The 12,718-nt window shown below is 38.4% G+C and overlaps 1 protein-coding gene across 1 annotated transcript in view; it reads left to right on the top strand.

Annotated features, from left to right (window-relative positions):
- MIPOL1 (mirror-image polydactyly 1) overlaps positions 1-12,718 on the top strand; it is a 261,334-nt gene that overhangs the window by 111,931 nt on the left and 136,685 nt on the right. The window contains exon 11 of the mRNA XM_040969560.1: positions 1,511-1,618. Coding sequence (XP_040825494.1) covers positions 1,511-1,618 — 108 coding nt within the window. The remainder of the gene's footprint in view (positions 1-1,510; positions 1,619-12,718) is intronic.

Below are 12,718 nucleotides of genomic sequence, written 5' to 3'. Positions count from 1 at the left end.
GGATATTTGTAGTTCACACACATATCAAGATTTGAAAATATGCAAGATAAAATATTTGAAAAGGAAAAAGGAGTCTTTACATTTGAATATCTCTCTTAATAGTTCTTTATCAAAATCAGTTGAGCATGTAGAGAATAATTTTAGTAGAGGATATCTCTGTTAGATTGTGAGGCTGACTGTCATGTCTTACTCATTTTCGTGATGCATGATTTGTATCTTCATTAAGTGTATTACATTTTTATTTCATTATGAACAAGTATTTTAAGTATTATTGGCTAAAAAGGAGACATTTTAATCTATAAATCATATACCCCCTGTAATACAAGCCAAATAGTATGTTTCACTAAAAGTTCATATAATTAAAAAAAAAGTGATTGGTGAATCAAGTTGTCATAGGACACATGGTTGAATGGACATGACGATGTAAAGGGACCTGGTCGCTGAATCAGTCAAAAGGTAAACAGAGAGTCAGATTACTTGATACCAAAATAAGCTTTTCTTCTGATTAAATTTTTATGAATTTTATGATGTATCTGTAGCTTTAGCAAAATTATTAATATTATCTTCTAGATTAAATTTATATAATTTCAGATGTCTTGATTTGTTGTCCTTGTTTGAAAATTCTTTTTGATTTTGTAATTGTACATACAGTACATATAATTAATTTGATAATTGTGCATATACATCCTATGACCTGGGTTAGTATCAAGAGTCTGATAAGACTTTCTTTGAAAAGGATTTGTGTATTATTCAAGTCTTGAAATTGTGATACAGACTACATAATCAATGTTCAGATCGCAGTAAATACCAATTTGAAATGTAGCTGCATCTTGATTGTATTGTAATGACTCTTGATTTTGATTCATTATGACAACTAATCATTTGTCAATAATCTGTAAAGATCTTTACAAAAGTTTTTCCAGATCTGTAATCAGTATGTGCATTCATTATTATTTAAGTATTGTAAAATTAAGTAAGTTGAGGAGTAATGTTTTTAAATTTTGAGATTAGTACTTCATTCTTTTAACCAACCCCCCCCAGTTTCTTCATATTGTCCTGATTTGCAGAATATCTGACACTATAAATACAGTGTAAAGTATTACAAATCTGAAGTATCTCAATATTGTATAGTTTGATCTTACAAGTGAGTAAAAATGGATCCTAGAGTGTCATAGATAAAACACAACCAAGAGATATGTTTATGAATGGAACCATTTATAAGTAAAGCAAGTGGTTTTTAATGTAATCTGACCTTAATTTCATAAGATGTACATTTTTATTATATTTAGATTAATAAAAGACTAGCTGAAAATGTAGGTGAATTGCCAGAGTCCTATGATCAGTGTTTTTTGTTTTCAATTAGTTTAGTTTAACTCATCATTCTCTCTGCAAAATAACAAAACATTCTTGTGCTTTAGAGACTACAATGGTATTATGTACATTAATTCATGTAGCTTGGGAGAAAAATGCTATAACTCCTTTACTTAATGGGATTCTTCCCCCGTGGCAGTGCAAACGGCTAGAGCAGGAGCTTCATCATCTGAAAGAGCAGAACCAGACTTCAGCAAACAACATGAGACATCTGACTGCTGAAAACAATCAAGAACGTGCTCTGAAGGTAAATCTCCATTCCTTCTTGCAGGCAAATTAAGGTTGTAAGCCCTTGGTGCCAGCTTTCGGGGCTGCATATATCAGTTGTGTACATTTCAGCAGAAGTGAGCTGTGCTGTTTGCCAACAACCCCTTCTTTAAACACAGATACAGCACCCTTCTGTTATGGTATTATTTTATTTCATGTATGCGTACATGAAAACAACATATTTTCTGAATTTTGAGTGGTGATATATTAATAAATTTGGGTACTTGTGCATTCTTTTTTTTTTTTTTTGCTTTTTTATTATTTACCTTTTGTGGTTGATAAATGTGACCACTCCAAAAGAAAAAGTAAAAAAATAATTAAATCATGGGCCTTCTCATTGCATTGATATTTATTGTGATGATTTTTAAAGTGATTTGTATTATTAAAAAACCATAAAATCAACAGTACTTGAAAGATATATAAATATTTCAGACAATTGAAGGAATATTTAGAGTATTACAACAAAAGCAAAAGATGGATTACAGATTTAATCAGTGCTTGAAAAAAGTGAGACATGCATTTCCTGAGATGTTCTCAGTGTAATGTAGGTCATTCCAATTTTCCAAATTATATGTGTTTTTGAAAATGCTTCTGATTTTCCATTTTGTTTGTCTTTGTCATGGTTCCCAGTGTGGTGCATGTGACACGGTGCGGTTCTTTACCCTCAGGCTGGTTGCATTCTCATTAACAGGTTAAGGAAGACAAAATCCATGTTGGGGAGGGGGGTAGAAAATATCATTCATTGCTTTTACTTTGTAGTAAGAAAAGATTTTTGTTCTAAGAATCTGTATAGTTTGTCATCACATGTCTGCTTGGCTGCAGATTATTGAAAAATATGAAAGTGTTATCAAGCTAGCCTACTAAGCCAGAGTTGAGAAAAATAGTGACATTTTGAGGTGGAAAATATTTTCAGTGTATTCAATAAATATTTCGTGGTTTAGTGGTAAGTCAAATATTTCTGCAAACTATATTTAGCTTCATGTTGAAATTCTTAGTGTTGCATGTATAAAAGATTTTTAATATTGCCTAATGCATTCATGTATTTTGTGTTGAATTTATAGATAGGCCAGGAAGATACATAGAAAAGAAAATAATTATAGTTTATGGTAATTATTTTGAGTTCCCCTCAGGACTTTATTGCTTGATAAAAACAAAGCATAATAATTTATTAAACATAGGCCTGCAAATGTTAAACAGCACTGTTTTAAAGGAAACTTCTATAATGTATGCTAATTTATTATCATATTAGGGAACATTTCATGTGTTCAATATGATTCTCTAAAAATAAGATTGAAAATGAAAATTCCAATTTGTTAAATATGTAGAATTGGTATAACCCTTTTTTCCTGGCATTTTAAGTTATGTATTTAAGTTATATTTAATTTAATAAACATTGATAATTATTAGAAGCATATGTAGATTTATAAAATGTTATTAAAATTAGAAGGAAATAGTAGACCAAAAGAGATTAGGAAGTTCAAAACAAAAAGCAAACATGTGTAAAATAAAAATCTTTGTAAACTCCAGACAGAATAATTCAAAGCAATATATAAGCATTAACTGCTTAATATATTTTCCATTTGTTCATAATTTGTGTAAGAAACTCAATTTCCAATGTCTTTCAATTCTTTACAACTTCATCTATTCAGTAAGGCAGCTTAGTTCTTAGAAGAGGAATAGCAAAATGAAGAATTTGTAAAAACTTGCCAATCAAGTCATTCTTAAATTCCATATACATTTAAGCTCTTTTAAAAAGTATTTTTGTTGGAATTTTGCTTTGTGACTCAGTGGGTTAGGCTACCACCTTCTATGACAGCATCCCACATGGACACTGATTTAAATCCCAGACTCTACACTTCTCATTGACCTCCTGCTATTTGAAGTCACTATGTACTGTGCATAATAAGCCATTCAAGCTATCTGGGTAATGTTATCTCCTTTTATTGTTAACTTTTACAACTCATGAACATGTATCAAATTTTGTTTGTGAACTGATTACATATTTGGCTAGTGTCTAAATGAGTCTTTGGAATTTGCTTTGTAATTTTGTTTGTTTTGTTTATTTGAAAGCAGGACAAGACAGACATACAGATTGTATATCTCTCTTCTGGTTCACGCCCCAGGCTGGAAGCTGGGAATTCAGTTCAGGTTTCCCCCAGTGGATGGCAAGGAACTAATTACCAGAGCTTTCAACTTCTGTCTCCCAGGTTTTCTATTAATAAGAACCTGGAACTGGGAGCTAGAGCCTGGTCTCAAACCCAGGCCCTCAGAAGATGGGTACAGGCCTGTCAGGTGAAATGTCCACCCCTCTAATTTGTGTTTTATCTAAGAGGAGATTACAGTTTTGGTATCGTTTATAAACATTGTTTTTGGAGTAGCATGGAATTAAAAAGCACTAGCCATAGCACTGTTTCTCTTATTTCTGTGTTTATTTTTCTCAACTGAAAAATAAAGCACAATATTGCTTATAGGGTAAGGGACTGAATTATTTTGTTCCTAGTATGTAGTCTGAAAGTTTTAAATTTTTAAAAAAATTTCATTTGAAAATTTTTGCTTCCATTCAGAAGTTGGAGACTTTATATTTTCTAAATAAATTTAGATCTATCACAAATGTGCAAACATCAAATCTCATATACATTGCTTCTCTTTCCTTTTCATTGTAAAATTTATCCTCTTATTGCTCACAGTCTGCCACATTTATAGTTCTCCAATGTAACTCCAATGAAAATTATTTTTTCTTAGACTATTGGCAAGTTCTGATAGTTATAAGCCTATAATACATATTATTTGTAAAGTATAATACATTTCCACTATGTCCCAAATCTTCTGTATTCTATTTATTCCTCCAAACTTCCTTTTTATTGACTCTCCATGGTCCTATTAATAATACAGCTTGTTTTGCGCCATATCCTCATCAAATGTCTTTTTGTAAAAAAAAATAATAAGTATTTATTTATTGGAATGGCAAAATTGCCAAGAGAGGAAGAGAGAAAGACAGAGGGAGATCTTCCTTCTGCTGCGGTACTCCCCAGATGGCTGCAATGGCCAAAACAAGGAGCCTGGAACTCCAGCAAAGTTCCTATGTGGATGACTAGAACTCAAACACTTGGGTCATCTCCTGCTTTCCCTTGCTTATTATCAGCGACCTGGATCATCAGTCATAGGCACTTGTAACATGAACCAGCATCCCTACGGGATGCCAATATCACAAGCCATGGCTAAACAACGTGCCACAAGCCAGCTCCAGATACTCCTTTTATCGTTAGTCTGGTCTCAACTTTAACCATTCCCATAGCACTACCTAGTATTTATATTCTAATAGCTGTTATATTTTCCATAATTTCTGCCTAAAATCAGCAAATTTGAAAGCAAATGTCCGATTTGTAAGCGACCACTGTATAATTCAACATTCATTTCCAGTCAAAATCTGCTTTTGATGTTGAAGCTGAAAAAGTTCAATACTTAGTCAGCCTCTTGTTGTTGTTTGTTTATTTGGTGAGACATAATAGACTCTACAACAGGGATGGAAGACAAAGGAGGAATGCTGTCTCTGGAAAAGATTTTGTTTCCCTATTACAAGGGTGGGTGAACAAGTACCATTCCTTATTTGCTTCATATTAACGTTGCACGTTTACTTGCCATGTAGAACTGAAGTAGCCACTTTACAGTTAGGAAAAAAGATAAAGAAAAATTCTAGCATTATTGAGCCCCTTACCCAGTGACCTCCTGGAAGGTTAAGCATATGTGTCCTCACTTCATTTTCTGGAAAGACAATATACTTGAAGTAATTCTTAATAGTGTTCTATTATTAAATACCAAAATGACCCATTAACATCTATTAATTAATAATAGTACTACCTTCACAAACATAGGCTAAAAATAATTGTTATAGTTTTCTATCATTTCAAGCTCTCACCTACCAAGCAGTCAGCATCCAGTGCTGTCACTTATGCAGTAGTTCTTCCTTTCCTATTTCCCCCTAATTTTATTCTTTGCCTTATGTGAAAGTCATGATCTAGGCAATAAAAAGACTCTCCTAATTTTCAGCCCTCAATTTCCCATCTTTTTAATCATTTGTGACACTGTCATCATCTGTCATTCTAAAATAGGTGTTATTTTCTGCTCAGAAACCTTCACTAAACACAGCATTATTAATAGTATAAGATAGTATAAATGTCCTGAATTATCTTTCCAATAAAAGTAATTAAAAGGGCCCAGCGCAGTGACGCAAGTGGTTAAGGTCCTCGCCTTGCACACCCGGGATCCCATATGGGCGCCGGTTCTATCCCGGCAGCCCCGCTTCCCTTCCAGCTCCCTGCCTGTGGCCCGGGAAGGCAGTGGAGGACGGCCCAAAGCTTTGGGACCCTGCACCCGCGTGGGAGACCTGGAAGAGTCTCCTGGTTTCGGATCGGCATAGCATCGGCCGTTGTGCTCACTTGGGGAGTGAATCATCGGACAGAAGAGCTTCCTCTCTGTCTCTCCTCTCTGTATATCCGCCTTTCCAATTAAAAAAAAAAAAGTAATTAAAAGGTAGAGGTAAACTTTGTACTTTAAAAATATTCTGAAACGTTAATTGGGAGGTAAGAAAATAGGGAATTCGCAAAGATTTCAAACAAAGTGGAAATGGGAAAGAATAGACAAGAAGTGATTGCCTAGAGCTCTTTCACCCTGAGTGAATTTGTCAAACTTGATGAATTTGAGCTTCTACTTTAAAGACTTCAGGGGCTAGGTAGAGCAAATAGGGTGCAATAGAGCAAAGAGCCCATCTGTGACAAGAAGTATCATGGGAGACACTCCAAAAATTAATTTCATGAAGACCGCATCATTCGTATTAGAATGAACAAGAGGCAAGCTCTTCAAAATAAGAAAACAAGGGAATGTGACATGACTGTGATAGTAGGGGAGAAGTGTGACAGTTTGCTATCTGCAGCCTGCTTTCTGGTAGTGCAGTACTATGTTGGTAGCATGAATTCTTGATAAACATGTAGTTCTCAAAGCTGAGGATCTCACATAAGTGGTGCAACTCTGGAAAGGTCTAGGACAACAAACCAAAACAAATTGTCTTCATATTAGCTGTGTAACTTTTTTTAAAGTTTTTGTTGTTATTGAAAAGATTTAGAGAAAAGGAGAGACAGATGGTCCACTCCGCAAGTGGCTGCTGATCCACTCCCCAAGTGGCTGCAACAGCTGGAGCTGAGCCAATCAGAAGCCAGGAGTCAGAAGTTTCTTTAGGGTCTCCCACGTGGGTGCAGGGTCCCAAGGCTTTAGGCCAACCTTGACTGCTTTCCCAGGCCACAAGCAGGGATCTGGATGGGAAGTAGAGCAGCTGGGATATGAACCGGTGCCCATATGGGATCCTGGCAGATGCAAGGAAAGGATGTAGCCTCTAGGCTACTGCACCAGGTCCCAGGCTTGTAATAATTCTTATATGTAAAGTTTTGTAGACTGTGAGATAATGAGAAATTAAAAAATACTTTAGAGGAGAAACTTCTGTTGAGAACTACCACTAACATAAGGCACAGAATTGCATAGTTGAGCAAATAGTTCATGTATTTTCTTTATCAGTTGTAACATTTAAAATAAATGTGAAGAATATCTGAGAGAAAAGGAAGCTTGCAAGATAAGGAAACAATAAAAACAAGTAGATTTAGACACAATAAAAGCAAGTAGATTTAGAAAAAAAATGCTGTATTGAATTTATAGCAATTAAAAGCAAAAACAAAAAACAAAAAACCCTACAACACTAAGCATATAAGTTGAACAGGCCCTTACACACAGCTTAAGAAAGTGTTAATTGAATTGGCTCTATGGCTGCTGGGTTAATCTGTTTCCTGTTGCAGTGATTCCCTGTATGGCACCAGTGGAGTCCCTGCTGCTTCAGTTCCATTCTAATACCAATGCTAATGCACCTGGAAAGGCAGTGGAAGATGGCCCATGTGCATGAGCCCCTGCCAGCCAGAGGGGAGGCAAGGATGAATCTTCAGGCTCTTGGCCCCTGGCAAACCAAGTCCCAATGGCCATTGAGCCATTTGCAAGAGTGAACAGTAGATAGAAGACCTCTCTGTCTCTCCATCTTTACATCTCTCTTTCCATCTCTCTATAGGCATAATTCTACCTTTCAAATAAGTAAATAAAATTGATCTTAAAACCAAAAAAAGAAAGCATGAGTGAATCAAAGATAGATCTAAAGGAAGTATGGAAATAGGAGTTGGAGTGACAAACAAATCAAAAATTTTTTTCATGTTAAGATTTTCAGTAACTGATATCAGAGTTCTAGGGAGCAAATTCAAGGAGTAGAGAAGGGCAAGATAATCATTGCATTGTCAGTGTGTTTACATATGACATGATAATAAAAATAACACTTTTTCCTTGCATTTTGCCTGTCATGAGCAAGCACTATGGTCTTTGTCAAGTCCTTTTAGGTTTTAGTACCATTTAAATTAGGAAGTAATATAATTTCGTGAATTTGTACTGTTTTGTAATAGTTGAACATACTTATTCAACAACATATATTTGTAGAATATTCTGAATTCAAGACCTCCTAATTCTTATTTAAGAGAAAAACAGTTTGAAACAAATGTGGTGTCAAGTAGAATACAATATTTTCCTGATAATCATTCTTCACGTTGAGGTGCTACAACTCTAAGCACGCTTGTGTTTCAGGGCACTGTACTTCCTGTTGCTACTTTAAAAGAACACTCTTCCTCCAGATATTAACCTGGCTTACTTTCTTATCTCTAGTTCTGTTCAAATGCCTACTGCCCAGGGAAGGTTTCCCTAACCTATTTTATTCCTCAGCCCACATCCTATTAACATTTTCTCAGTTGCTTTTCCTGCTTTTTCTCTGAAATACTTGTCATCATCCTGCAAAGCATATATGTTTTTTATTATATTTATTGTCTGTTTTCTGATAAGAACAAATGCTTTATGAGGTCAGATTTTTGTTCACTTTGTACACTTACATAACTACTGATGATGTGAGAAGTGCTTGATATTCAGTATATAAATCAAAGATTTTTACTAATAAGAACAAATATCAGCTGGTAGCAGTTTGAATGACTATACCAATGCATACCTTCTGAAAACTAGCCCTGGCTCTGTCTGTCCTACAAAAGTACCTGGGAAAATGGGAATGCCTTGGACATTGTGGTAAAGCAAGTTTAACTTCCACTTGGGATGCCTGTAGCCTATATTGAAGAGCTGATCTGAATTGCAGTTGTTCTAGTGTAATCCAGCCTCCTGCTAATATGCCTGTGAAAGCAATGCATGATGGGTCTAATGCTTAGGCCATTGCTGCCAATGTGAGAGAATGGGATGGAATATCAGGCTCCTTGCACAGATCTGGGAAACAAAATAGCAGATAGAAGATCTCTGTTTTTCTGTCTCTCCCTCTCTCTGTCACTCTATCATTCTTTTTTTTAGATTAAATTTATTTTTAAAAAATTTTGATAATCTTACATAGTTGATTAGGGCACAAAGGGTACAAAGGGTCAAGGGTACAGGAAAGTGAGTAAGACCATTGTTTCCACACTAATATCATTTTTTAAAAAATCTGTATCTGGAGTAAGGGAAGAAACAAAGGGAGAAGCCCCACCCAGACTCCCGCCCATCCCAAGTCCCCAATGTGAGGCATGCTCCGAGGGTCCTGCTCAAGTGGTTTTGATAGTTCAACAGTTGTGAATTGCTGACAATCTGGCCATTCACGCATGATGATATCTCTTTAGAATCCACTGTCTGACATAGTCTATTCATGGTTGGGGTTCTGAGATCAGCAGTTCAGCTGGAGGGATCTCCAAAGTAGCTTCATCTGAGGTGATTCCAGACCTGATTCTGGTGTGTGCTTGCCATTACAGGGTTCAGCACCGTATGTTGCCCCAATCAGCTTATGCAAATGCTGGTCGTTGCAATTGCTGGGTCAGTTCTGTTTCCAGTCCTGTCATCCACTTGAACCAATGGGTGCTGCAGTCCAGCCCGATCCTGCCCACTTCATACTTGGTCCGCCTGCAAACCAGTGGGAGATGCAGCATAGTTGGGGCGACTCCCAATAACCCAAACCAGGACTGCCCCCTACCCTGCTTCCCATGCTTACCAGTATGAACTGCAGACCTGTCCAGTCTGTCCCACATCCCATTTAGCTCTCATACATGTCAATGGGCCTAGTTCAACCCAACCAGCCCTACTATCCAGTCAGCACACATACTGGCAGTTGCCTTTCTGTCCAACCACCCCTGCCCCTGTTGTGGTTATCATGCTCTCCAGTTGGAGTGGTAACCCAAGAGGGAGGTGCCCACTGTTTCCCTACTAGACCACTCCCATTCCCAGGTCATGCACTCTCCAGGTGGCTCTGGAGTTTAACTTGACAAATTTAGCCCCCAGCCTCTGCCAGCTGACGCTGTAGCAAAGCCCAACCAACCCACACCCACTCTAATTTATGCTTGCACCAGTCAGAACAGTCAGCTGAGCCTGGCTTTTCCCTGATGTAGCTCACAAGAGGCTCACAGTTGTTGTAGCCCTGCCTTATCTGGTTTGCCCCCATCTGAACTCACACTCTCCAGTGGGAGTGGTTGTCCAGCAGGGGAGCCCACATTAGCCCCTGCAGGCTTTGCCCATCCCTCCCTGGTTCTCACGTGTGCCGTTTGGGTGTTGCGGCCCAGTCTGGTACGGCTCACCTCACCTTGGCTTTCCATAATGTACACCGGTATGTGTTGCAACCAAACTTGGCTGGACCCACACTCTGTTCTGGTACTTGGATTCGCCAGCATGTGATGTGAACTGGTTCAGCCTGGCATGCCCCCTACCTATGCCAAATATATGCCATATGGGTATCTTTCTCTTGCCTGGTCTGGGTTGCTCCCTATCGTGGTTCTGGAGTCACCTGTAGGGACTATGTCCTACCAGAAAAGTTGCCTAGGTTGTTCCATCAGAACCTCTCCCTATGCCAGTGGGTCCTTGGGCCAGCCCTCTTAGTCCACCTCCGGTCCTGACAGGAACAGTGGCCTTTCTTTGTTGGATTTCAATCCATTCTAGTTCTTACTGTTGGATGTTTCAGCCCAGCCAAGGCTCGTCCATATCCAGACACTGCTCACACATTGCTCAGTAAGGGCAGAGACCTAGCCTAGTTTGTCCTACATCTACCCGGTACTCCAGTCCCAGATGGTGCTGGTGTCTAGCCTGGTTAGATGTGCCCAACCCCAGTTCACACTTGTGCCAAGGGATATTGCAGCCAAATCCAGACCAGAACACATCCCCCACTATGGCCCCCACACTCACCAGGGGGAACCCCAACCCAGCAAGTGTGTAATTTCACAGCTCCTTTACTGGGTCTATTCCCAGCCCTAGATTACACGCGTGCCAGTAGTTGCTCTGACCCAGTTGGCTTAGCCCCTTACCTGTCTCAGCCTTTGCCTTCGATGCTGTGTCCTAGTATCCCTGGCTAATGCAGACCAGTTGATGTAAGAGCCTAGCTCAGCATGACCTGTGCTCCATCCTGATTTCTGTTCTTCCTTGTCAGTTAAGGTTTGCTTGGCCCTGCCTGGTTTGCCCCCCTTGCAGTTGCAGCTCAGCCCACCCCACATCCTGTTTTAGGATGTATACTCAGATGCTGCTGCCCTGACCTGCCCAGACTGTTGTCGGTTCCTTTACCCATAAGTGATGGCAGGTTCCATGGTCACACCTAGCTCAGTCCATCACCATCCCAACTCGTGAGCTAACCAGCGGGACTTGTATTTCCAAAGGGTTGGGCTCACACTTCCTCCACAGAATCTTTCCTCGAATCAGTTAGTGCCTTGACCCTGCCAAGTGTGACCCGTCAAGTACTGGTACCGAGCCCTGCCAGACAGGTCCCCAGCCATAGCTTTCGTGTGGACTGGTGTGTGGCAATCAGTGATACTCTACGCTAGCAGCCCATCTCAGATTCCCATGTGGTCTGGTGAATCAGTCTGGCCCAGATAGATCTTATGGATTTCTCCCCTCTAAACCACCAGATCTCAATCCCCACACTTGCCAGAAAGTTCTGTGACCTTGTCACTGGGAATCACCCAGGATTCATCCCTCATCTACACTCACACTGGGCTTACCCATAGATGTCCCTAGGCAGCAGTCACATACCCCAAAGACCCCAGAGCTCACTGCCAGGCAGCCAGGAGGCAGATCCTGGCATGAAACAGGCCTAGGACTCAGTCACCACTTGGCAGCAGTGACCATGGTGTAAATCCCCAGCATTGGGTCCGGCCTGGCTGCGGCACCCCCTGGAGCAGCCATGCTGCAACAGGCCCGTTTTGCTTCAGCCCCACGGCCGAACCCACTCTATCATTCAAATGAGTGAGTGAGTGAATAAAATAAATCTAAAAAATTTCCTGGCATACAGTATTCATGGAATAAATACTTGTTGAATCAGTTTAGATCAAATGCATGATTTAGTATCCTAATTTTCCTGCTAACATTTCATAAGAATTCTGTTAGACTTAAATGTTGTTGACAGATATATACTTAAAATATTGTATAATTTTCAGTTGCTAGCAATATCATAGTTTTAAATCTTCCGAAGTTGGATAATTAGCTTGCTTGCCACTTTGCACTTATGAATACCTCTATGAAAATATTTTATGGGGTAGATATTAAGCCATATTTAATAGCTAAAATATAGTTTACATATATCTGATGAGCACATATTTTTAAAAATAAAATAATTTGTAGGCATGCTAATAATTAAAAAGGCAAACTACTTCTTTAGCTACTTGTTCTGATTTGTACTTCATGATTTAAAAAAAAATCTTTCAACTTGTTTAGCCCTTCTGTATTTCCATGTTACGTCTACCTGAAACCATTGTATTTCCTATTTTTTAATTTATAGATAAGATTAATTTCAACTCTAAAGATGATTTAGCTTTCTCATTTTTGCTCAATATTTAGTATTTTCATTGCTGTCAGGAAAATATTCACACCAGACTAAATACCATTTTTCAGATATATAAAAAGAAATACACGAACACATAATGTAATACAAGTACAAAATATGAGAAAAGAGTATATACCTCAGTAAAATACATGTATTTAGTCTATTTTTAATCTATAATTTTTG

This window comes from Ochotona curzoniae, unplaced genomic scaffold, assembly GCF_017591425.1.
Source record: "Ochotona curzoniae isolate NIBS_2020 unplaced genomic scaffold, NIBS_Ocur_1.0 scaffold_4701, whole genome shotgun sequence".
In the NCBI taxonomy this organism is placed as follows: domain Eukaryota; kingdom Metazoa; phylum Chordata; class Mammalia; order Lagomorpha; family Ochotonidae; genus Ochotona; species Ochotona curzoniae.
Note: the sequence above shows the minus strand (reverse complement) of the source record. Positions and strands in the feature narration are given on the sequence as shown.